This window comes from Siniperca chuatsi, linkage group LG24, assembly GCF_020085105.1.
Source record: "Siniperca chuatsi isolate FFG_IHB_CAS linkage group LG24, ASM2008510v1, whole genome shotgun sequence".
Classification (NCBI taxonomy): domain Eukaryota; kingdom Metazoa; phylum Chordata; class Actinopteri; order Centrarchiformes; family Sinipercidae; genus Siniperca; species Siniperca chuatsi.
Window position 1 is genome coordinate 5,174,100 of NC_058065.1, and position 23,842 is coordinate 5,197,941.

General features: G+C 39.6%; 1 protein-coding gene and 6 non-coding genes across 7 annotated transcripts; all 7 read left to right on the forward strand.

The window, feature by feature from the left end:
- Nucleotides 1-515: 515 nt before the first annotated feature.
- On the forward strand, nucleotides 516-5,706 carry LOC122872088 (leucine-rich repeat-containing protein 3-like). The gene is made up of 2 exons (XM_044187796.1): nucleotides 516-743; nucleotides 2,201-5,706. The coding sequence occupies exon 2, from the start codon at nucleotides 2,938-2,940 to the stop codon at nucleotides 3,724-3,726; it is 789 nt and encodes a 262-aa protein (XP_044043731.1). The 5' UTR covers nucleotides 516-743; nucleotides 2,201-2,937; the 3' UTR covers nucleotides 3,727-5,706.
- A 2,202-nt stretch (nucleotides 5,707-7,908) lies between these two features.
- On the forward strand, nucleotides 7,909-7,981 carry trnar-ucg. The gene has a single exon. It is a non-coding gene; the product is annotated as a tRNA-Arg (tRNA).
- A 9,298-nt stretch (nucleotides 7,982-17,279) lies between these two features.
- On the forward strand, nucleotides 17,280-17,352 carry trnar-ucg. Its single transcript has one exon. It is a non-coding gene; the product is annotated as a tRNA-Arg (tRNA).
- Nucleotides 17,353-20,234: 2,882 nt separating this feature from the next.
- On the forward strand, nucleotides 20,235-20,307 carry trnar-ucg. Its single transcript has one exon. It is a non-coding gene; the product is annotated as a tRNA-Arg (tRNA).
- Nucleotides 20,308-21,839: 1,532 nt separating this feature from the next.
- Nucleotides 21,840-21,913, forward strand: trnai-aau. The gene has a single exon. It is a non-coding gene; the product is annotated as a tRNA-Ile (tRNA).
- A 755-nt stretch (nucleotides 21,914-22,668) lies between these two features.
- Nucleotides 22,669-22,741, forward strand: trnar-ucg. Its single transcript has one exon. It is a non-coding gene; the product is annotated as a tRNA-Arg (tRNA).
- Nucleotides 22,742-23,064: 323 nt separating this feature from the next.
- trnai-aau lies at nucleotides 23,065-23,138 on the forward strand. The gene has a single exon. It is a non-coding gene; the product is annotated as a tRNA-Ile (tRNA).
- The last annotated feature ends 704 nt before the right edge of the window (nucleotides 23,139-23,842 follow it).

A 23,842-nucleotide genomic window follows, 5' to 3' on the forward strand; every position in this document is an offset into this window, starting at 1 on the left:
TGATCAAGGTGTAAAAATCTTAATCAGTAAAGTAATTAGTAACTACAGCTGTCAAATAAATGTAGCAGAGCAAAAAGTACAACAAATCCCTCTTAAATGTAGTAGAGTAAAAGTATAAAGTAACATAAAATGTAAAAACTCAAGTAAAGTACAAGTACCTCAAAATTGTACAGTACTTAAGTAAATTACATTCCTCTATTGACTGACTGTCAAAATGACTATTTATTAACTGTAGGCTACTATGGAGTAATTCAGCATTATAGCTTTCTGTAATTATAATACAATGTGGAAAATTAATACTGCCATTATATTGTCATGTTATGAAATTATGTACTGTCGATAAAGTTTGAGTTTCTGTGTGGGGGGCTAATGACATCTAGTAATTTCCCCGGTGACTCGCAGGTTTAACGGGATCCCTTTTAACGGAGTGAGAGGAAGAAATGGGACCACAGCGGCGCAACTGCTGCGCCTCTGCGCATATCCACACACACACACACACACACACACACACACCGACAGACACTCCGCTGCTGATAACCTGCACTGACAGGAGGTTGTAAACTGCGATCAAACAGTTGGATCCGGACTCTTGAACTGGCTGTTTTCTCTGTATTTGACTGTCTTGGACACGTCTATTTGCAAAGGATGATTCGCGATATTTTGGATGTTTCATCAAATAAAAGAATCCCGCCCCCCCCCCGAGACTGCACGGTGATCTGAACCGGACAGAGTGAAGTTATCAGGTAGGTGATGACTCAAATAACAATCTGAACTCACTTTTTACACTTTTTTAACCTAAAAGAAGTTAAAACGTCAGGGGTGATAGAATTATTATTCAAGTAATAAAAATAGGAAAAAGCCCAAATTAGCAAGTGGAGTTTTGCTTCTAGCCATGGTTGTTCATCTTGATTGGACGTCATAATTTACACAACGTATTGATCTGCCACGGCGAAAAATGCTTTCCAAGATATTTCGCAATATTCTTAAGGGAACCAAACGATGAATCCAGTCCATTACATTAGGGTTTTCCCAGAGCTCAAAGTCCAAAACACAACAATATTCAATTTATTATCATAGACGACTAAGAAAACCATCAAATATTCATATTTGGAACAGGAATGGAAGCTGGAACCAATTAATTTTGAGGATTTTTGCTTAAAAATTACTTTTAATGATTAATTGATAATCCAAGTTATTAAATCTTAATTTAATGGAAAAGTTTATTTCGAAAAACTAATTGATTAATTGACTAACGTTTCAGCTGTAGTGGTTTTATCCCTTATTCCCAAAATAAGTAGGTTTACAACTGCAATATCCTATTTTATCCTTTTATTTAACCTCCTATAGTATAGTATATAATATTGTTATAAGGATTTATGATGTGTGTGGTCCTTGAGTTTGTGATTTGCTATCCTACTCTGTCTTTTGCACCCCCAATAATATTTCTGTCATTTTCCTACAGTGACATCGTTTAACTGAGACATTTAGCTTATCAATCTTAATATTATTCTAGGTCTCCTGGAGAAAAATAAAAAAACATTTCTGAACTTGTTTGACATTCATCATCTTGATAAAAGAGCTGCTTATCAGCTGTTCTTTGTATTGCATCTGCCACCCAATGCATTGTGTCCTATAGTCGTTTTAATTTACATTCTGACCTTCACTGTTCTCACATACACTACTGTTAATCTTATAGCGCACAGAGAGTTTTTTTTATTTAATTACAAATCACTGTTAAAGTTCATCTGCTGCATATTGATGAACCAACACCTTGTTTAATGGCTTATCATTTTCTCAAAGGGACAAATCTTGAGTGAAGGGACACACACTATAGAAAATGCTGTTATTATGATAATCTTGAACTTTACTAGCTTCCCCTCAGAGGAGGAAGGCATCTAAAAATGGGAAATGGTGTAGAAATCTGACTGAATATGTGCCGGAAGATGACGGGAGCAGGAAATTATCAACATAAAAATGATCTAAAGCATACAGGAAGTTAGAAAAGTTGAAATTGCTCTTCAAATTCACATCATCACAAGTTTTAAATGCATTTTAGAGGACCAAAGCTCCAACCTTAGATTCGATAGGCACCAAAATACAAAACAAATAAATTCCTGAATATGAACTTTAAGGAAAGATTTGACATTTTCTCTATCTCACCTTTTGTCTCTCCATCTTTTTATCTCTTTCTCAATTACAGGTTTCTTCCAATTAGCCAAGAAGACGTGCGCTCTCCCACCCTGGATACACAGTTATGACTCGGCCTGTCAAAATATTTCCTTCCCCTTTCTCCTCAACTCTGTTGCACTTTGACATCTCATTTAGCTAGTATGCAAACCTTTGGACATTTGCGCCTTTTGTGTTGGATTAGGGCTTGGTTTTCTGTAACTGTCAAGGTAAATGATGAACGATAATATCCAAGTGAATGTTGAAAAGTGCCCTGAGAATGATACTTTAGCCATTAATGCTCAGACTAAGGCTGTGTTCAGACACACTTTAGCTCTATGTGAAAAAACACAGCCTCTTCACAGCAGGAATGCCAACGCAGAGGGCTCCAGGCAAAAACTGCAGGGTCGTCTGACAAAAAAGTTGAACCTGAATTAACTTTTACTGCAACACAACATCATCCTGCAAGCCACTGCATTGGCAAAACAAATACGTAGATTACTTTATAATGCGAACGGAGTATTTCTACTGTTTATCTCACCATCATCACGACAGAAAATAAAATAATTGCCACCGTAATAACTTTCCTCTTAGTATCATAAACCGCTGTGCAGTGTTTTGGCATCTGATAAGCTTTTACATTCACAGATCTATTACTGAAACTGGACTTCCTGGATTGTATTTCATGTCTCACTGGTACCTAAAGCAACATTCCCACCAACCCCTTGCGTTGTTTTAACGCAGGGCTGATTTCAGTCTGAACGCTCGCTAATGGGGGCCTCTCATAGGTGCAGGTCATCCATAAAACCTTCTTCCAGTGGTCTTTTGTTTGTGGGAACATTGTGGCTTCTGTCGATGATTATGACTGCGTATGCTTGCCCTAAGATCTGTCACTGCGCGGACAGGAACGGTGTGGTGGTGCAGTGCACCTCACACAACTTGGAGAACATCCCGCCGAACTTGCCCAAGGACACAGTCGTTCTCTTGCTTTCGTCTAACCGGATCAGACACATCCCGAAGGAGGCCTTCACAGACCTGCACCGCCTAAGAGAACTTGACTTATCTCACAACGCCATTGAGAGCGTGGAGGTCGGTGCCTTTCATGGAATTTCCGAGAGCCTGCGGACTTTGGATCTTTCAAACAACCACCTCAGCAGCCTCCCCAAAGACACCTTCGCCAAGCTCCATGCCCGTGTACGCCTTTCCCACAACCCCTGGCACTGTGAGTGCTCTTTGCAGGAGGTGCTGAGGGAGCTGAGGCTCGACCCCGAGACGGTGAACGAGGTCAGCTGCTACACGTCGGTGCAGGAGGAGTACGTTGGACAGTCGGTGATCCAAGTCCTAGACTCTGGGATCAACTTTTGCAATTTCCACCACAAGACAACAGATGTGGCCATGTTTGTGGCCATGTTCTGCTGGTTCTCTATGGTGACAGCTTACATCATTTACTACATCAAACACAACCAGGAGGACGCCAGGAGGCACATGGAATACCTCAAGTCCCTGCCCAGCACTTCCCACATTAGCAAGGACTACGACACAGCCAGCAGTGTGTTTTAGTGTGTTGAGGCAAACCTGAGAGCCAGTTTAGTGTAAATCAGAGTTCAGTGAAATTAGGTAACTGAAAAATAATTCCCACAGCTTCAGAGGGGGATACTTGTAGAAAAATATCACGTTTAAGTTTAAAGTTGTTTTTGTGAGAGCCTAAGTTTTGATGTATTTTTAAAAAGTAAATCCTGCCTGGGGGCTGGGCAGCAGAGAGAGTAGCAGAGAGAGATGAAAAAATGAAAGTAATATTTAGATGTATTATCTGTTAAATTCCCTGTCAAGACCAGTGTATGTTTCTTAATGTAAAGAGTTTGTATAGTTAATAATCCATAAAGGATCTAAACCAGTAGTGCAGATTTAGTGGCACTGAACCCTTCTGGCACTTCTACACCTTACATTTAAAGTGCAACTGCAACCAGGAATTAAATTTCACGCTTGAACACTTGTCACCTCACTTAATGTTTTTCATCAAAAGTTAATAACTTTCTCACGTTTGAGAGAGAAAATAATCAATTCCTGTCACAGAAAACACTGATTAGATGAGCCTGTCTCAGCTATCAAACAAATCCTGTTGAGATTTTTCCTTTTAAACAATCCTACCAGTTTTTATAAATTGCACTTATAACTTGTAACTTGTAACATTTCTCAAGTTTAAGATAGTAGAAAGTAGTTTTGTGAAATTCCTACCTGCCGTTTTAGGATGAAGCTTGTGAATGAGAATAGATCACACAAGTTCCAGCAGTTCTAGTCATGTTAAACACATAACAACATAGGAAAATCATTGACACATTGGGAGACCTAAGTAAAAGTACTGTTTGAATATCTATTGTCAATCTATTGTCAATATGTACACTCACTGGATCTGTGTTTTCTTCTTCTGCGTGGTTAGTTCAAGTGAAAACAAACTATTGCAGTAGTTGCAGTCAAGTCAAGTTTGCATCCAAATGTGCGCAAATAGTGCACATGCGCCAATGTACATGCTGCCTGTTGCCGTAGCTCCGTCTTAAAGAGTTTCCCCTCGGGGATCAATAAAGTATTTCTGATTCTGATTCTGATTTCTGAAATATAGCGAGAATTTTGACCGGATTTCCCAAAATTTGGCAAAAGAAAAAGTGAATTAATGTGCTCTTCCATCCACTACTGTTTTGTTAATACTAGAAGTTGGGCGCACATAATAAACAGTCAGTGGCGCTAATTCTCCAGTCCGGTGCCATTGAACCATTGCAGAAGAAGAGGGTGTACCAAGATGACATAATTAAATAAACAGCAGTCAAACCTCAAACAGTGGAAAACCATGCGGAAAACGTGATGAAAATATGACATTTGTGTTTGATACACGTATTAATTTGAGGAACGTTAGTCATCTCATCACTCCACACAGATCTGATGTTGTCATCTGCTGCCATTTTGTATCTAATTTCTGGCATTTACACTTTTTTGGGTTTTTTTTTATTGAATGTGCATTAAAACAGGTGGATGGAAATGCACTTACAGTTCAACAAGTCTCCAGAACGACATGTTTTCTAATCTGACACCCCATATCGGCAGGATGACATCATTTGTCAGTGCGTTTCAAAACTGTCACATATCACTGTTGAAAAAATAAATTACATTTTCTGATCTTACACCCCTATGGTTAAGGTTTAGTTAGGTTTAGTGACAAAAAGGCCTTGGCTAGGTTTTGGGAAAGATCGTAGTTTGTGTTACAATAACTACTTGATTAAGGTTATGCAATGAAATGATTGAAGCTGTTGTTTTTCTTAGAAGGACAGTGTCCTCAGTTAGTGGTTTCTTCAGTTCACTTTTTGATTTACAATAATAAAATTGGTGTATTTCTAATTAAAAGCTTGACTACTGCACCTTTTTGTTTATTCAAGTCAGTTTTCTAGGGGTTGTATTTACACCTGAGTTCCTGCTTTTTCATGGGTCAGTGAGTATCCTAGCCTGTGGCTCAGTAAGTCAGATACAGCTTTCTCACTACTTCTTATCACAAGTCAGTGCTGCATTTATTTTTCTTCTTTGGACAATAAAATGAAACAAAACTTAACATTTATCAGAACCCTGCTCCTTCTTCCCCTCAGGAAAAGTAGAAATGGTAAACTTCAGTGAAATGATGTTTCTTTGATGGAGAACGAGATTTGAATCCTGCATCAAATTCTGTTTTTTATGTTCCTTGTTGTCACAGCCTCTAGCCAATAAATGTGCCACAAGTTCACAATCCTTTATCAACTCATCTGCAGCCATAATACATTCCTCACAATGAGATCCTGTTATTTGTCCCTCCAGATTAATATGAAAAATACCCACAGCTCCAAATATGGAACCCATATATCTTCAGCTGCATAGATTTGGATGACGCAGAATATTAATACGTTTCTTGTAAACCAAAAATAGTTTCATCCCACTAACAGTTCAAATCCATAAACCTAATGAGCCTTTGTGGAAGGCATTTCGGGGCTGCTCACTCAGGATCTCACTATAGTATTAATTTATATCAGGGATGACCAAAGTTCAAAGGGAGCCAAATTTGATAATGTAAAAATACCTGAGGCCCTATCATACTTTTGGACCATAACAAAGTCACACACAAATGTATTACACTTTGGACATATCTGATTTATATAATCATGTAAATTACTTGATTCATCTGTTTATTCTTTCTGAATGCTAGTCAATTTACTATATTTTATGGACACAAAATTGTGGCCTGTTTTCTAGCTTGTATCTTTCTGCCTGCACATACCACTTAATATATTTTCTATACTATCAAACGCTGACCTTGTTGTCTCTAAAACTCAACCTATCTCTCCTGTCACACGGTCACAACATTAATTACTTTGTCTTACAAGTCCCAAGGGCTGTGGCGTACATCCTAATGAATTAAATATTATTAATTAGCTAGATACAGTTGAGGTCAGTGTGTCTCTCTAAGTTTAAAAGAGTGGCACTTCATTAGCGTTACATAAGCACCAGGAGAAACGGAAATGACAACTTTCGCTGGCAGATTTGATCAGCTATACCTGATAAAGCTTCAGCTAAAAAGATCACCTGAGTGAAACACAGTTCTTCAGTGCATGAAGGTAGCTGCTTTTTAACTCTTTAACTTTAACTTTAAATAAACCTTCTATGTTGTCTCTGTACGTTGAATTAATATCTATCCTTTGTTTTTTGTTCTGTCCCTGATGAATTATTTTGCAAGATGCATGCAGGGTTGACAGGACCATGTGGCCTAATGGATAAGACGTCTGAAGATTGAGGGTACGAGTCCCTTCGTAGTTGAAAGCTGTAGGCTGACTTGAAGAGCAATGATGGAACCACACCTACTCCTTGAAAGCAAAGTGAATGCAACATAGAATTTACCCTCCACAGACAACAAGCTGGGAGTTGGTAACACCTGAGAAAACATCCAAAATGGATCTGTTGTTTTTGTTCTGCCCCTGATTAATTCTGGAACAAAGTTTGTTTTTTAAAAAAACAGAAAAAATATAACTAAAACAGGTTGGTTAGCTCAGATGGCTACAGCGTGGTGCTAATAACGCCAAGGTCATAGGTTTAACTCATAGGTTTAACTTGTTCTGTCCCTGATGAATTATTTTGCAAGATGCATTAGGCTATTATAATATATATTATATATTATAGCTATTGTTTTTTCTTATGCCCTTGATGAATTCTGGAACAAAGTTATTTTTTTTTTTTAAACAGAAAAAACATAACTAAAACAGGTCAGTTAGATCAAATGGCTAGAGCGTGGTGCTAATAAAGCAAAGGTCATGGGTTCAACCCCCATACTGACCAAAATTTACTCTACCAAATCCACACCTGATGTAACATCCAAACCTGCTCCAGTTCTGTCCAGGTTTAATTCAGGATTTGAGTTTGTTAAAAACATCCAAAAGAAGGCATTCCAGCGTGCTTCTCACCTAGAAGGTGGTAACTCTCTACCAAATCCACACCTGATGTAACATCTAAACCTGCTCAAGTCCTTTCTTGGTTAACTTCAAAACCAGAATCTTTAATAAACATCCAAAAGAAGGCAGGTCAGCTCAGATGGTTCCAGCGTGGTTTTCACCTGGAAGGTGGTCACATAGGACTAAACATCCAAAATGGATCCATTGTTTTTGTTCTGGCCACATTGTTTTTGTTCTGGAACAAAGTTTGTTTTTTAAAAAAACAGAAAAAATATATCAAATACATGACCATGTGGCCTAATGGATAAGGCGTCTGACTTCGGATCAGAAGATTGAGGGTTCGAGTCCCTTCGTGGTTGAAAGCTCTAGGCTGACTTGAAGAACAATGATAGAACCACACCTACTCCTTACAAGCAATGTGAGTGCTGCAATGAATTTGACCTCCCCAGACACCAAGCTGGAAGGTGATCACATAGATTTTAATAGAAAAAATTCACATAGTTCTGCCCCTGATGAATTCTGGAACAAAGTTTGTTTTTTAAAAAAACAGAAAAAATATATCAAAAACAGTTCGGTTCAACGGTATGGGTTCAACCCCCATACTGGCCAAAATTTACTCTCTACCAAATCCACACCTGATGTAACATCCAAACCTGCTCCAGTTCTGTCCTGGTTTAATTCAGGAGTTTGTTAAAAACATCCAAAAGAAGGCATTCCAGCGTGCTTCTCACCTGGAAGGTGGTAACACCTGACTAAACATCCAAAATGGATCTATTGTTTTTGTTCTGCCCCTGATGAATTCTGAACAAAGTTGTTTTTTTTTTTAAACTGAAAAAGTCAGGTGGTTCTGTCCTGGTTTACTTCAAAACCAGAATCTTTAATAAACATCCAAAAGAAGGCAGGTCAGCTCAGATGGTTCCAGCGTGGTTTTCACCTGGAAGGTGGTCACATAGGACTAAACATCCAAAATGGATCCATTGTTTTTGTTCTGGCCACATTGTTTTTGTTCTGGAACAAAGTTTGTTTTTTAAAAAAACAGAAAAAAATTTGTGAAATACATGACCATGTGGCCTAATGGATAAGGCATCTGACTTCGGATCAGAAGATTGAGGTTTTGAGTCCCTTCGTGGTTGAAAGCTCTAGGCTGACTTGAAGAACAATGATAGAACCACACCTACTCCTTACAAGCAATGTGAGTGCTGCAATGAATTTAACCTCCCCAGACACCAAGCTGGAAGGTGATCACATAGATTTTAATAGAAAAAATTCACATAGGACTAAACATCCAAAATATATCAAAAACAGGTCGTTTAGCTCAGATGGCTAGAGCGTGGTGCTAATAACGCCAAGGTCATGGGTTCAACCCCCATACTGACCAAAATTTACTCTCTACCAAATCCACACCTGATGTAATATCCAAACCTGCTCCACTTCTGTCCAGGTTTAATTCAGGATTTGAGTTTGTTAAAAACATCCAAAAGAAGGCAGGTCAGTTCAGATGGTTCCAGCTTGGTTCTCACCTGGAAGGTGGTCACACCTGACTAAACATGACAACAGGTCATACCAAAATTTACTCTCTACCAAATCCAAACCTGCTCCAGTTCTGTCCTGGTTTAATTCAGGATTTGAGTTTGTTAAAAACATCCAAAAGAAGGCATTCCAGCGTGCTTCTCACCTGGAAGGTGGTAACACCTGACTAAACATCCAAAATGGATTCATTGTTTTTGTTCTGCCCTGATGAATTCTGGAACAAAGTTTGTTTTTAAAAAAACAGAAAAAATATATCAACAACAGGTCGGATAGCTCAGATCGCTAGAGCGTGGTGCTAATAACGCCAAGGTCATTCTGGAACAATGTTTTTTTTTTTTTTTAAAACTGAAAAAATATAACTAAAACAGGTCGGTTAGCTCAGATGGCTAGAGCGTGGTGCTAATACGCCAAGGTCATGGGTTCAACCCCATACTGACCAAAATTTACTCTCAACCAAATCCACACCTGATGTAACATCCAAACCTGCTCCAGTTCTGACCTGGTTTACTTCAAAACCAGAATCTTTAATAAACATCCAAAAGAAGGTAGGTCAGCTCAGATGGTTCCAGCGTGGTTTTCACCTGGAAGGTGGTCACACCTGACTAAACATCCAAAATGGATCCATTGTTTTTGTTCTGCCCCTGATGAATTCTGGAACAAAGTTTTTTTTTTTTTTTTTTAAACTGAAAAAGTCAGGTGGTTCTGTCCTGGTTTACTTCAAAACCAGAATCTTTAATAAACATCCAAAAGAAGGCAGGTCAGCTCAGATGGTTCCAGTGTGGTTTTCACCTGGAAGGTGGTCACACCTGACTAAACATCCAAAAAGAATCCATTGTTTTGGTTATGGCCACATTGTTTTTGTTCTGGAACAAAGTTTGTTTTTTAAAAAAACAGAAAAAATATATCAAAAACAGGTCGGAGAGCTCAGATGGCTAGAGCGTGGTGCTAATAACGCCAAGGTCATGGGTTCAACCCCCATACTGACCAAAATTTACTCTCTACCAAATCCACACCTGATGTAACATCCAAACCTGCTCCAGTTCTGTCCTGGTTTAATTCAGGAGTTTGTTAAAAACATCCAAAAGAAGGCATTCCAGCGTGCTTCTCACCTGGAAGGTGGTAACACCTGACTAAACATCCAAAATGGATCTATTGTTTTTGTTCTGCCCCTGATGAATTCTGGAACAAAGTTGTTTTTTTTTTTTAAACTGAAAAAGTCAGGTGGTTCTGTCCTGGTTTACTTCAAAACCAGAATCTTTAATAAACATCCAAAAGAAGGCAGGTCAGCTTCAATCCAAACCTGCTCCACTTCTGTCCAGGTTTAATTCAGGATTTGAGTTTGTTAAAAACATCCAAAAGAAGGCAGGTCAGTTCAGATGGTTCCAGCTTGGTTCTCACCTGGAAGGTGGTCACACCTGACTAAACATGATGGCTAGAGCGTGGTGCTAATAACGCCAAGGTAATTTTGGAACAAAGTTTTTTTTTTAAAAACAGAAAAGATATGTCAAAAACAGGTCGGTTAGCTCAGATGGCTAGAGCGTGGTGCTAATAACGCCAAGGTCATGGGTTCAACCCCCATACTGACCAAAATTTACTCTCTACCAAATCCACACCTGATGTAATATCCAAACCTGCTCCACTTCTGTCCAGTTTTAATTCAGGATTTGAGTTTGTTAAAAACATCCAAAAGAAGGCATTCCAGCGTGCTTCTCACCTGGAAGGTGGTAACACCTGACTAAACATCCAAAATGGATTCATTGTTTTTGTTCTGCCCCTGATGAATTCTGGAACAAAGTTTGTTTTTTAAAAAAACAGAAAAAATATATCAACAACAGGTCGGATAGCTCAGATCGCTAGAGCGTGGTGCTAATAACGCCAAGGTCATTCTGGAACAATGTTTTTTTTTTTAAAACTGAAAAAAATATAACTAAAACAGGTCGGTTAGCTCAGATGGCTAGAGCGTGGTGCTAATAACGCCAAGGTCATGGGTTCAACCCCATACTGACCAAAATTTACTCTCAACCAAATCCACACCTGATGTAACATCCAAACCTGCTCCAGTTCTGACCTGGTTTACTTCAAAACCAGAATCTTTAATAAACATCCAAAAGAAGGTAGGTCAGCTCAGATGGTTCCAGCGTGGTTTTCACCTGGAAGGTGGTCACACCTGACTAAACATCCAAAATGGATCCATTGTTTTTGTTCTGCCCCTGATGAATTCTGGAACAAAGTTTTTTTTTTTTTAAACTGAAAAAGTCAGGTGGTTCTGTCCTGGTTTACTTCAAAACCAGAATCTTTAATAAACATCCAAAAGAAGGCAGGTCAGCTCAGATGGTTCCAGTGTGGTTTTCACCTGGAAGGTGGTCACACCTGACTAAACATCCAAAAAGAATCCATTGTTTTGGTTATGGCCACATTGTTTTTGTTCTGGAACAAAGTTTGTTTTTAAAAAACAGAAAAATATATCAAAAACAGGTCGGAGAGCTCAGATGGCTAGAGCGTGGTGCTAATAACGCCAAGGTCATGGGTTCAACCCCCATACTGACCAAAATTTACTCTCTACCAAATCCACACCTGATGTAATATCCAAACCTGCTCCACTTCTGTCCAGGTTTAATTCAGGATTTGAGTTTGTTAAAAACATCCAAAAGAAGGCAGGTCAGCTCAGATGGTTCCAGCTTGGTTCTCACCTGGAAGGTGGTCACACCTGACTAAACATGACAACAGGTCATACCAAAATTTACTCTCTACCAAATCCAAACCTGCTCCAGTTCTGTCCTGGTTTAATTCAGGATTTGAGTTTGTTAAAAACATCCAAAAGAAGGCATTCCAGCGTGCTTCTCACCTGGAAGGTGGTAACACCTGACTAAACATCCAAAATGGATCCATTGTTTTTGTTCTGCCCCTGATGAATTCTGGAACAAAGTTTGTTTTTTAAAAAAACAGAAAAAATATATCAACAACAGGTCGGATAGCTCAGATCGCTAGAGCGTGGTGCTAATAACGCCAAGGTCATTCTGGAACAATGTTTTTTTTTTTTAAACTGAAAAAAGTATAACTAAAACAGGTCGGTTAGCTCAGATGGCTAGAGCGTGGTGCTAATAACGCCAAGGTCATGGGTTCAACCCCCATACTGACCAAAATTTTCTCTCAACCAAATCCACACCTGATGTAACATCCAAACCTGCTCCAGTTCTGACCTGGTTTACTTCAAAACCAGAATCTTTAATAAACATCCAAAAGAAGGTAGGTCAGCTCAGATGGTTCCAGCGTGGTTTTCACCTGGAAGGTGGTCACACCTGACTAAACATCCAAAATGGATCCATTGTTTTTGTTCTGCCCCTGATGAATTCTGGAACAAAGTTTTTTTTTTTTTAAACTGAAAAAGTCAGGTGGTTCTGTCCTGGTTTACTTCAAAACCAGAATCTTTAATAAACATCCAAAAGAAGGCAGGTCAGCTCAGATGGTTCCAGTGTGGTTTTCACCTGGAAGGTGGTCACACCTGACTAAACATCCAAAAAGAATCCATTGTTTTGGTTATGGCCACATTGTTTTTGTTCTGGAACAAAGTTTGTTTTTTAAAAAAACAGAAAAAATATATCAAAAACAGGTCGGAGAGCTCAGATGGCTAGAGCGTGGTGCTAATAACGCCAAGGTCATGGGTTCAACCCCCATACTGACCAAAATTTACTTTCTACCAAATCCACACCTGATGTAATATCCAAACCTGCTCCACTTCTGTCCAGGTTTAATTCAGGATTTGAGTTTGTTAAAAACATCCAAAAGAAGGCAGGTCAGCTCAGATGGTTCCAGCTTGGTTCTCACCTGGAAGGTGGTCACACCTGACTAAACATGACAACAGGTCATACCAAAATTTACTCTCTACCAAATCCAAACCTGCTCCAGTTCTGTCCTGGTTTAATTCAGGATTTGAGTTTGTTAAAAACATCCAAAAGAAGGCATTCCAGCGTGCTTCTCACCTGGAAGGTGGTAACACCTGACTAAACATCCAAAATGGATCCATTGTTTTTGTTCTGCCCCTGATGAATTCTGAACAAAGTTTGTTTTTTTTAAGAACAGAAAAAATATATCAACAACAGGTCGGTTAGCTCAGATGGCTAGAGCGTGGTGCTAATAACGCCAAGGTCATTTTGGAACAATGTTTTTTTTTAAAACTGAAAAAATATAACTAAAACAGGTCGGTTAGCTCAGATGGCTAGAGCGTGGTGCTAATAACGCCAAGGTCATGGGTTCAACCCCATACTGACCAAAATTTACTCTCAACCAAATCCACACCTGATGTAACATCCAAACCTGCTCCAGTTCTGACCTGGTTTACTTCAAAACCAGAATCTTTAATAAACATCCAAAAGAAGGTAGGTCAGCTCAGATGGTTCCAGCGTGGTTTTCACCTGGAAGGTGGTCACACCTGACTAAACATCCAAAATGGATCCATTGTTTTTGTTCTGCCCCTGATGAATTCTGGAACAAAGTTTTTTTTTTTTTTTTTTAAACTGAAAAAGTCAGGTGGTTCTGTCCTGGTTTACTTCAAAACCAGAATCTTTAATAAACATCCAAAAGAAGGCAGGTCAGCTCAGATGGTTCCAGTGTGGTTTTCACCTGGAAGGTGGTCACACCTGACTAAACATCCAAAAAGAATCCATTGTTTTGGTTATGGCCACATTGTTTTTGTTCTGGAACAAAGTTTGTTTTTTAAAAAAACAGAAAAAATATATCAAAAACAGGTCGGAGAGCTCAGATGGCTAGAGCGTGGTGCTAATAACGCCAAGGTCATGGGTTCAACCCCCATACTGACCAAAATTTACTCTCTACCAAATCCACACCTGATGTAATATCCAAACCTGCTCCACTTCTGTCCAGGTTTAATTCAGGATTTGAGTTTGTTAAAAACATCCAAAAGAAGGCAGGTCAGCTCAGATGGTTCCAGCTTGGTTCTCACCTGGAAGGTGGTCACACCTGACTAAACATGACAACAGGTCATACCAAAATTTACTCTCTACCAAATCCAAACCTGCTCCAGTTCTGTCCTGGTTTAATTCAGGATTTGAGTTTGTTAAAAACATCCAAAAGAAGGCATTCCAGCGTGCTTCTCACCTGGAAGGTGGTAACACCTGACTAAACATCCAAAATGGATCCATTGTTTTTGTTCTGCCCCTGATGAATTCTGAACAAAGTTTGTTTTTTTTAAAAACAGAAAAAATATATCAACAACAGGTCGGTTAGCTCAGATGGCTAGAGCGTGGTGCTAATAACGCCAAGGTCATTTTGGAACAATGTTTTTTTAAAACTGAAAAAATATAACTAAAACAGGTCGGTTAGCTCAGATGGCTAGAGCGTGGTGCTAATAACGCCAAGGTCATGGGTTCAACCCCCATACTGACCAAAATTTACTCTCAACCAAATCCACACCTGATGTAACATCCAAACCTGCTCCAGTTCTGACCTGGTTTACTTCAAAACCAGAATCTTTAATAAACATCCAAAAGAAGGTAGGTCAGCTCAGATGGTTCCAGCGTGGTTTTCACCTGGAAGGTGGTCACACCTGACTAAACATCCAAAATGGATCCATTGTTTTTGTTCTGCCCCTGATGAATTCTGGAACAAAGTTTTTTTTTTTTTTTAAACTGAAAAAGTCAGGTGGTTCTGTCCTGGTTTACTTCAAAACCAGAATCTTTAATAAACATCCAAAAGAAGGCAGGTCAGCTCAGATGGTTCCAGTGTGGTTTTCACCTGGAAGGTGGTCACACCTGACTAAACATCCAAAAAGAATCTATTGTTTTGGTTATGGCCACATTGTTTTTGTTCTTGAACAAAGTTTGTTTTTTTAAAAAACAGAAAAAATATATCAAAAACAGGTCGGAGAGCTCAGATGGCTAGAGCGTGGTGCTAATAACGCCAAGGTCATGGGTTCAACCCCCATACTGACCAAAATTTACTCTCTACCAAATCCACACCTGATGTAATATCCAAACCTGCTCCACTTCTGTCCAGGTTTAATTCAGGATTTGAGTTTGTTAAAAACATCCAAAAGAAGGCAGGTCAGCTCAGATGGTTCCAGCTTGGTTCTCACCTGGAAGGTGGTCACACCTGACTAAACATGACAACAGGTCATACCAAAATTTACTCTCTACCAAATCCAACCCTGCTCCAGTTCTGTCCTGGTTTAATTCAGGATTTGAGTTTGTTAAAAACATCCAAAAGAAGGCATTCCAGCGTGCTTCTCACCTGGAAGGTGGTAACACCTGACTAAACATCCAAAATGGATCTATTGTTTTTGTTCTGCCCCTGATGAATTCTGGAACAAAGTTGGTTTTTTTTTTAAACTGATAAAGTCAGGTGGTTCTGTCCTGGTTTACTTCAAAACCAGAATCTTTAATAAACATCCAAAAGAAGGCAGGTCAGCTTCAATCCAAACCTGCTCCACTTCTGTCCAGGTTTAATTCAGGATTTGAGTTTGTTAAAAACATCCAAAAGAAGGCAGGTCAGTTCAGATGGTTCCAGCTTGGTTCTCACCTGGAAGGTGGTCACACCTGACTAAACATGATGGCTAGAGCGTGGTGCTAATAACGCCAAGGTAATTTTGGAACAAAGTTTTTTTTTTAAAAACAGAAAAGATATATCAAAAACAGGTCGGTTAGCTCAGATGGCTAGAGCGTGGTGCTAATAACGCCAAGGTCATGGGTTCAACCCCCATACTGACCAAAATTTACTCTCTACCAAATCCACACCTGATGTAATATCCAAACCTGCTCCACTTCTGTCCAGGTTTAATTCAGGATTTGAGTTTGTTAAAAACATCCAAAAGAAGGCAGGTCAGTTCAGATGGTTCCAGCTTGGTTCTCACCTGGAAGGTGGTCACACCTGACTAAACATGACAACAGGTCATACCAAAATTTACTCTCTACCAAATCCAAACCTGCTCCAGTTCTGTCCTGGTTTAATTCAGGATTTGAGTTTGTTAAAAACATCCAAAAGAAGGCATTCCAGCGTGCTTCTCACCTGGAAGGTGGTAACACCTGACTAAACATCCAAAATGGATTCATTGTTTTTGTTCTGCCCCTGATGAATTCTGGAACAAAGTTTGTTTTTTAAAAAAACAGAAAAAATATATCAACAACAGGTCGGATAGCTCAGATCGCTAGAGCGTGGTGCTAAGAACGCCAAGGTCATTTTGGAACAATGTTTTTTTTTTTAAAACTGAAAAAAATATAACTACAACAGGTCGGTTAGCTCAGATGGCTAGAGCGTGGTGCTAATAACGCCAAGGTCATGGGTTCAACCCCCATACTGACCAAAATTTACTCTCAACCAAATCCACACCTGATGTAACATCCAAACCTGCTCCAGTTCTGACCTGGTTTACTTCAAAACCAGAATCTTTAATAAACATCCAAAAGAAGGTAGGTCAGCTCAGATGGTTCCAGCGTGGTTTTCACCTGGAAGGTGGTCACACCTGACTAAACATCCAAAATGGATCCATTGTTTTTGTTCTGCCCCTGATGAATTCTGGAACAAGTTTTTTTTTTTTTTTTAAACTGAAAAAGTCAGGTGGTTCTGTCCTGGTTTACTTCAAAACCAGAATCTTTAATAAACATCCAAAAGAAGGCAGGTCAGCTCAGATGGTTCCAGTGTGGTTTTCACCTGGAAGGTGGTCACACCTGACTAAACATCCAAAAAGAATCCATTGTTTTGGTTATGGCCACATTGTTTTTGTTCTGGAACAAAGTTTGTTTTTTAAAAAAACAGAAAAAATATATCAAAAACAGGTCGGAGAGCTCAGATGGCTAGAGCGTGGTGCTAATAACGCCAAGGTCATGGGTTCAACCCCCATACTGACCAAAATTTACTCTCTACCAAATCCACACCTGATGTGACATCCAAACCTGCTCAAGTCCTGTCCTGGTTTACTTCAAAACCAGAATTTTTAATAAACATCCAAAAGAAGGCAGCTCAGCTCAGATGGTTCCAGCGTGGTTTTCACCGGGACGGTGGTCACACCTGACTAAACATCCAAAATGGATCCATTGTTTTTGTTCTGGCCACATTGTTTTTGTTCTGGAACAAAGTTTGTTTTTTAAAAAAACAGAAAAAATATATCAAATACATGACCATGTGGCCTAATGGATAAGGCGTCTGACTTCGGATCAGAAGATTGAGGGTTCGAGTCCCTTCGTGGTTGAAAGCTCTAGGCTGACTTGAAGAACAATGATAGAACCACACCTACTCCTTACAAGCAATGTGAGTGCTACAATGAATTTAACCTCCCCAGACACCAAGCTGGAAGGTGATCACATAGGACTAAACATCCAAAATGGATCCATTGTTTTTGTTCTGGCCACATTGTTTTTGTTCTGGAACAAAGTTTGTTTTTTAAAAAAACAGAAAAAATATATCAACAACAGGTTGGAGAGCTCAGATGGCTAGAGCGTGGTGCTAAAAACGCCAAGGTCATTTTGGAACAATGTGTTTTTTTTTAAAAACTGAAAAAATATATCAAAAACAGGTCGGTTAGCTCAGATGGCTAGAGCGTGGTGCTAATAACGCCAAGGTCATGGGTTCAACCCCCATACTGACCAAAATTTACTCTCAACCAAATCCACACCTGATGTAACATCCAAACCTGCTCCAGTTCTGTCCTGGTTTAATTCAGGAGTTTGTTAAAAACATCCAAAAGAAGGCATTCCAGCGTGCTTCTCACCTGGAAGGTGGTAACACCTGACTAAACATCCAAAATGGATCTATTGTTTTTGTTCTGCCCCTGATGAATTCTGGAACAAAGTTGTTTTTTTTTTTAAACTGAAAAAGTCAGGTGGTTCTGTCCTGGTTTACTTCAAAACCAGAATCTTTAATAAACATCCAAAAGAAGGCAGGTCAGCTTCAATCCAAACCTGCTCCACTTCTGTCCAGGTTTAATTCAGGATTTGAGTTTGTTAAAAACATCCAAAAGAAGGCAGGTCAGTTCAGATGGTTCCAGCTTGGTTCTCACCTGGAAGGTGGTCACACCTGACTAAACATGATGGCTAGAGCGTGGTGCTAATAACGCCAAGGTAATTTTGGAACAAAGTTTTTTTTTTAAAAACAGAAAAGATATATCAAAAACAGGTCGGTTAGCTCAGATGGCTAGAGCGTGGTGCTAATAACGCCAAGGTCATGGGTTCAACCCCCATACTGACCAAAATTTACTCTCTACCAAATCCACACCTGATGTAATATCCAAACCTGCTCCACTTCTGTCCAGGTTTAATTCAGGATTTGAGTTTGTTAAAAACATCCAAAAGAAGGCAGGTCAGTTCAGATGGTTCCAGCTTGGTTCTCACCTGGAAGGTGGTCAAACATGACAACAGGTCATACCAAAATTTACTCTCTACCAAATCCAAACCTGCTCCAGTTCTGTCCTGGTTTAATTCAGGATTTGAGTTTGTTAAAAACATCCAAAAGAAGGCATTCCAGCGTGCTTCTCACCTGGAAGGTGGTAACACCTGACTAAACATCCAAAATGGATTCATTGTTTTTGTTCTGCCCCTGATGAATTCTGGAACAAAGTTTGTTTTTTAAAAAAACAGAAAAAATATATCAACAACAGGTCGGATAGCTCAGATCGCTAGAGCGTGGTGCTAATAACGCCAAGGTCATTCTGGAACAATGTTTTTTTTTTTTAAAACTGAAAAAAATATAACTAAAACAGGTCGGTTAGCTCAGATGGCTAGAGCGTGGTGCTAATAACGCCAAGGTCATGGGTTCAACCCCCATACTGACCAAAATTTACTCTCAACCAAATCCACACCTGATGTAACATCCAAACCTGCTCCAGTTCTGACCTGGTTTACTTCAAAACCAGAATCTTTAATAAACATCCAAAAGAAGGTAGGTCAGCTCAGATGGTTCCAGCGTGGTTTTCACCTGGAAGGTGGTCACACCTGACTAAACATCCAAAATGGATCCATTGTTTTTGTTCTGCCCCTGATGAATTCTGGAACAAAGTTTTTTTTTTTTTTTTAAACTGAAAAAGTCAGGTGGTTCTGTCCTGGTTTACTTCAAAACCAGAATCTTTAATAAACATCCAAAAGAAGGCAGGTCAGCTCAGATGGTTCCAGTGTGGTTTTCACCTGGAAGGTGGTCACACCTGACTAAACATCCAAAAAGAATCCATTGTTTTGGTTATGGCCACATTGTTTTTGTTCTGGAACAAAGTTTGTTTTTTAAAAAAACAGAAAAAATATATCAAAAACAGGTCGGAGAGCTCAGATGGCTAGAGCGTGGTGCTAATAACGCCAAGGTCATGGGTTCAACCCCCATACTGACCAAAATTTACTCTCTACCAAATCCACACCTGATGTAATATCCAAACCTGCTCCACTTCTGTCCAGGTTTAATTCAGGATTTGAGTTTGTTAAAAACATCCAAAAGAAGGCAGGTCAGCTCAGATGGTTCCAGCTTGGTTCTCACCTGGAAGGTGGTCACACCTGACTAAACATGACAACAGGTCATACCAAAATTTACTCTCTACCAAATCCAAACCTGCTCCAGTTCTGTCCTGGTTTAATTCAGGATTTGAGTTTGTTAAAAACATCCAAAAGAAGGCATTCCAGCGTGCTTCTCACCTGGAAGGTGGTAACACCTGACTAAACATCCAAAATGGATCCATTGTTTTTGTTCTGCCCCTGATGAATTCTGAACAAAGTTTGTTTTTTTAAAAAACAGAAAAAATATATCAACAACAGGTCGTTTAGCTCAGATGGCTAGAGCGTGGTGCTAATAACGCCAAGGTCATGGGTTCAACCCCCATACTGACCAAAATTTACTCTCTACCAAATCCACACCTGATGTGACATCCAAACCTGCTCAAGTCCTGTCCTGGTTTACTTCAAAACCAGAATTTTTAATAAAGATCCAAAAGAAGGCAGGTCAGCTCAGATGGTTCCAGCGTGGTTTTCACCGGGAAGGTGGTCACACCTGACTAAACATCCAAAATGGATCCATTGTTTTTGTTCTGGCCACATTGTTTTTGTTCTGGAACAAAGTTTGTTTTTTAAAAAAACAGAAAAAATATATCAAATACATGACCATGTGGCCTAATGGATAAGGCGTCTGACTTCGGATCAGAAGAATGAGGGTTCGAGTCCCTTCGTGGTTGAAAGCTCTAGGCTGACTTGAAGAACAATGATAGAACCACACCTACTCCTTACAAGCAATGTGAGTGCTACAATGAATTTAACCTCCCCAGACACCAAGCTGGAAGGTGATCACATAGGACTAAACATCCAAAATGGATCCATTGTTTTTGTTCTGGCCACATTGTTTTTGTTCTGGAACAAAGTTTGTTTTTTAAAAAAACAGAAAAAATATATCAACAACAGGTTGGAGAGCTCAGATGGCTAGAGCGTGGTGCTAATAACGCCAAGGTCATTTTGGAACAATGTTTTTTTTTTTAAAAACTGAAAAAATATATCAAAAACAGGTTGGTTAGCTCAGATGGCTAGAGCGTGGTGCTAATAACGCCAAGGTCATGGATTCAACCCCCATACTGACCAAAATTTACTCTCAACCAAATCCACACCTGATGTAACATCCAAACCTGCTCCAGTTCTGACCTGGTTTACTTCAAAACCAGAATCTTTAATAAACATCCAAAAGAAGGTAGGTCAGCTCAGATGGTTCCAGCGTGGTTTTCACCTGGAAGGTGGTCACACCTGACTAAACATCCAAAATGGATCTATTGTTTTTGTTCTGCCCCTGATGAATTCTGGAACAAAGTTGGGTTTTTTTTTAAACTGAAAAAGTCAGGTGGTTCTGTCCTGGTTTACTTCAAAACCAGAATCTTTAATAAACATCCAAAAGAAGGCAGGTCAGCTTCAATCCAAACCTGCTCCACTTCTGTCCAGGTTTAATTCAGGATTTGAGTTTGTTAAAAACATCCAAAAGAAGGCAGGTCAGTTCAGATGGTTCCAGCTTGGTTCTCACCTGGAAGGTGGTCACACCTGACTAAACATGATGGCTAGAGCGTGGTGCTAATAACGCCAAGGTAATTTTGGAACAAAGTTTTTTTTTAAAAACAGAAAAGATATATCAAAAACAGGTCGGTTAGCTCAGATGGCTAGAGCGTGGTGCTAATAACGCCAAGGTCATGGGTTCAACCCCCATACTGACCAAAATTTACTCTCTACCAAATCCACACCTGATGTAATATCCAAACCTGCTCCACTTCTGTCCAGGTTTAATTCAGGATTTGAGTTTGTTAAAAACATCCAAAAGAAGGCAGGTCAGTTCAGATGGTTCCAGCTTGGTTCTCACCTGGAAGGTGGTCACACCTGACTAAACATGACAACAGGTCATACCAAAATTTACTCTCTACCAAATCCAAACCTGCTCCAGTTCTGTCCTGGTTTAATTCAGGATTTGAGTTTGTTAAAAACATCCAAAAGAAGGCATTCCAGCGTGCTTCTCACCTGGAAGGTGGTAACACCTGACTAAACATCCAAAATGGATTCATTGTTTTTGTTCTGCCCCTGATGAATTCTGGAACAAAGTTTGTTTTTAAAAAAACAGAAAAAAATATATCAACAACAGGTCGGATAGCTCAGATCGCTAGAGCGTGGTGCTAATAACGCCAAGGTCATTTTGGAACAATGTTTTTTTTTTTAAACTGAAAAAAATATAACTAAAACAGGTCGGTTAGCTCAGATGGCTAGAGCGTGGTGCTAATAACGCCAAGGTCATGGGTTCAAACCCCATACTGACCAAAATTTGCTCTCTACCAAATCCACACCTGATGTAATATCCAAACCTGCTCCACTTCTGTCCAGGTTTAATTCAGGATTTGAGTTTGTTAAAAACATCCAAAAGAAGGCAGGTCAGCTCAGATGGTTCCAGCTTGGTTCTCACCTGGAAGGTGGTCACACCTGACTAAACATGACAACAGGTCATACCAAAATTTACTCTCTACCAAATCCAAACCTGCTCCAGTTCTGTCCTGGTTTAATTCAGGATTTGAGTTTGTTAAAAACATCCCAAAGAAGGCATTCCAGCGTGCTTCTCACCTGGAAGGTGGTAACACCTGACTAAACATCCAAAATGGATCCATTGTTTTTGTTCTGCCCCTGATGAATTCTGAACAAAGTTTGTTTTTTTAAAAACAGAAAAATATATCAACAACAGGTCGTTTAGCTCAGATGGCTAGAGCGTGGTGCTAATAACGCCAAGGTCATGGGTTCAACCCCCATACTGACCAAAATTTACTCTCTACCAAATCCACACCTGATGTGACATCCAAACCTGCTCAAGTCCTGTCCTGGTTTACTTCAAAACCAGAATTTTTAATAAAGATCCAAAAGAAGGCAGGTCAGCTCAGATGGTTCCAGCGTGGTTTTCACCAGGAAGGTGGTCACACCTGACTAAACATCCAAAATGGATCCATTGTTTTTGTTCTGGCCACATTGTTTTTGTTCTGGAACAAAGTTTGTTTTTTAAAAAAACAGAAAAAATATATCAAATACATGACCATGTGGCCTAATGGATAAGGCGTCTGACTTCGGATCAGAAGATTGAGGGTTCGAGTCCCTTCGTGGTTGAAAGCTCTAGGCTGACTTGAAGAACAATGATAGAACCACACCTACTCCTTACAAGCAATGTGAGTGCTGCAATGAATTTAACCTCCCCAGACACCAAGCTGGAAGGTGATCACATAGGACTAAACATCCAAAATGGATCCATTGTTTTTGTTCTGGCCACATTGTTTTTGTTCTGGAACAAAGTTTGTTTTTTAAAAAAACAGAAAAAATATATCAACAACAGGTTGGAGAGCTCAGATGGCTAGAGCGTGGTGCTAATAACGCCAAGGTCATTTTGGAACAATGTTTTTTTTTTTAAAAACTGAAAAAATATATCAAAAACAGGTCGGTTAGCTCAGATGGCTAGAGCGTGGTGCTAATAACGCCAAGGTCATGGGTTCAAACCCCATACTGACCAAAATTTACTCTCTACCAAATCCACACCTGATGTAATATCCAAACCTGCTCCACTTCTGTCCAGGTTTAATTCAGGATTTGAGTTTGTTAAAAACATCCAAAAGAAGGCAGGTCAGCTCAGATGGTTCCAGCTTGGTTCTCACCTGGAAGGTGGTCACACCTGACTAAACATGACAACAGGTCATACCAAAATTTACTCTCTACCAAATCCAAACCTGCTCCAGTTCTGTCCTGGTTTAATTCAGGATTTGAGTTTGTTAAAAACATCCCAAAGAAGGCATTCCAGCGTGCTTCTCACCTGGAAGGTGGTAACACCTGACTAAACATCCAAAATGGATCCATTGTTTTTGTTCTGCCCCTGATGAATTCTGAACAAAGTTTGTTTTTTTAAAAAACAGAAAAAATATATCAACAACAGGTCGTTTAGCTCAGATGGCTAGAGCGTGGTGCTAATAACGCCAAGGTCATGGGTTCAACCCCCATACTGACCAAAATTTACTCTCTACCAAATCCACACCTGATGTGACATCCAAACCTGCTCAAGTCCTGTCCTGGTTTACTTCAAAACCAGAATTTTTAATAAAGATCCAAAAGAAGGCAGGTCAGCTCAGATGGTTCCAGCGTGGTTTTCACCAGGAAGGTGGTCACACCTGACTAAACATCCAAAATGGATCCATTGTTTTTGTTCTGGCCACATTGTTTTTG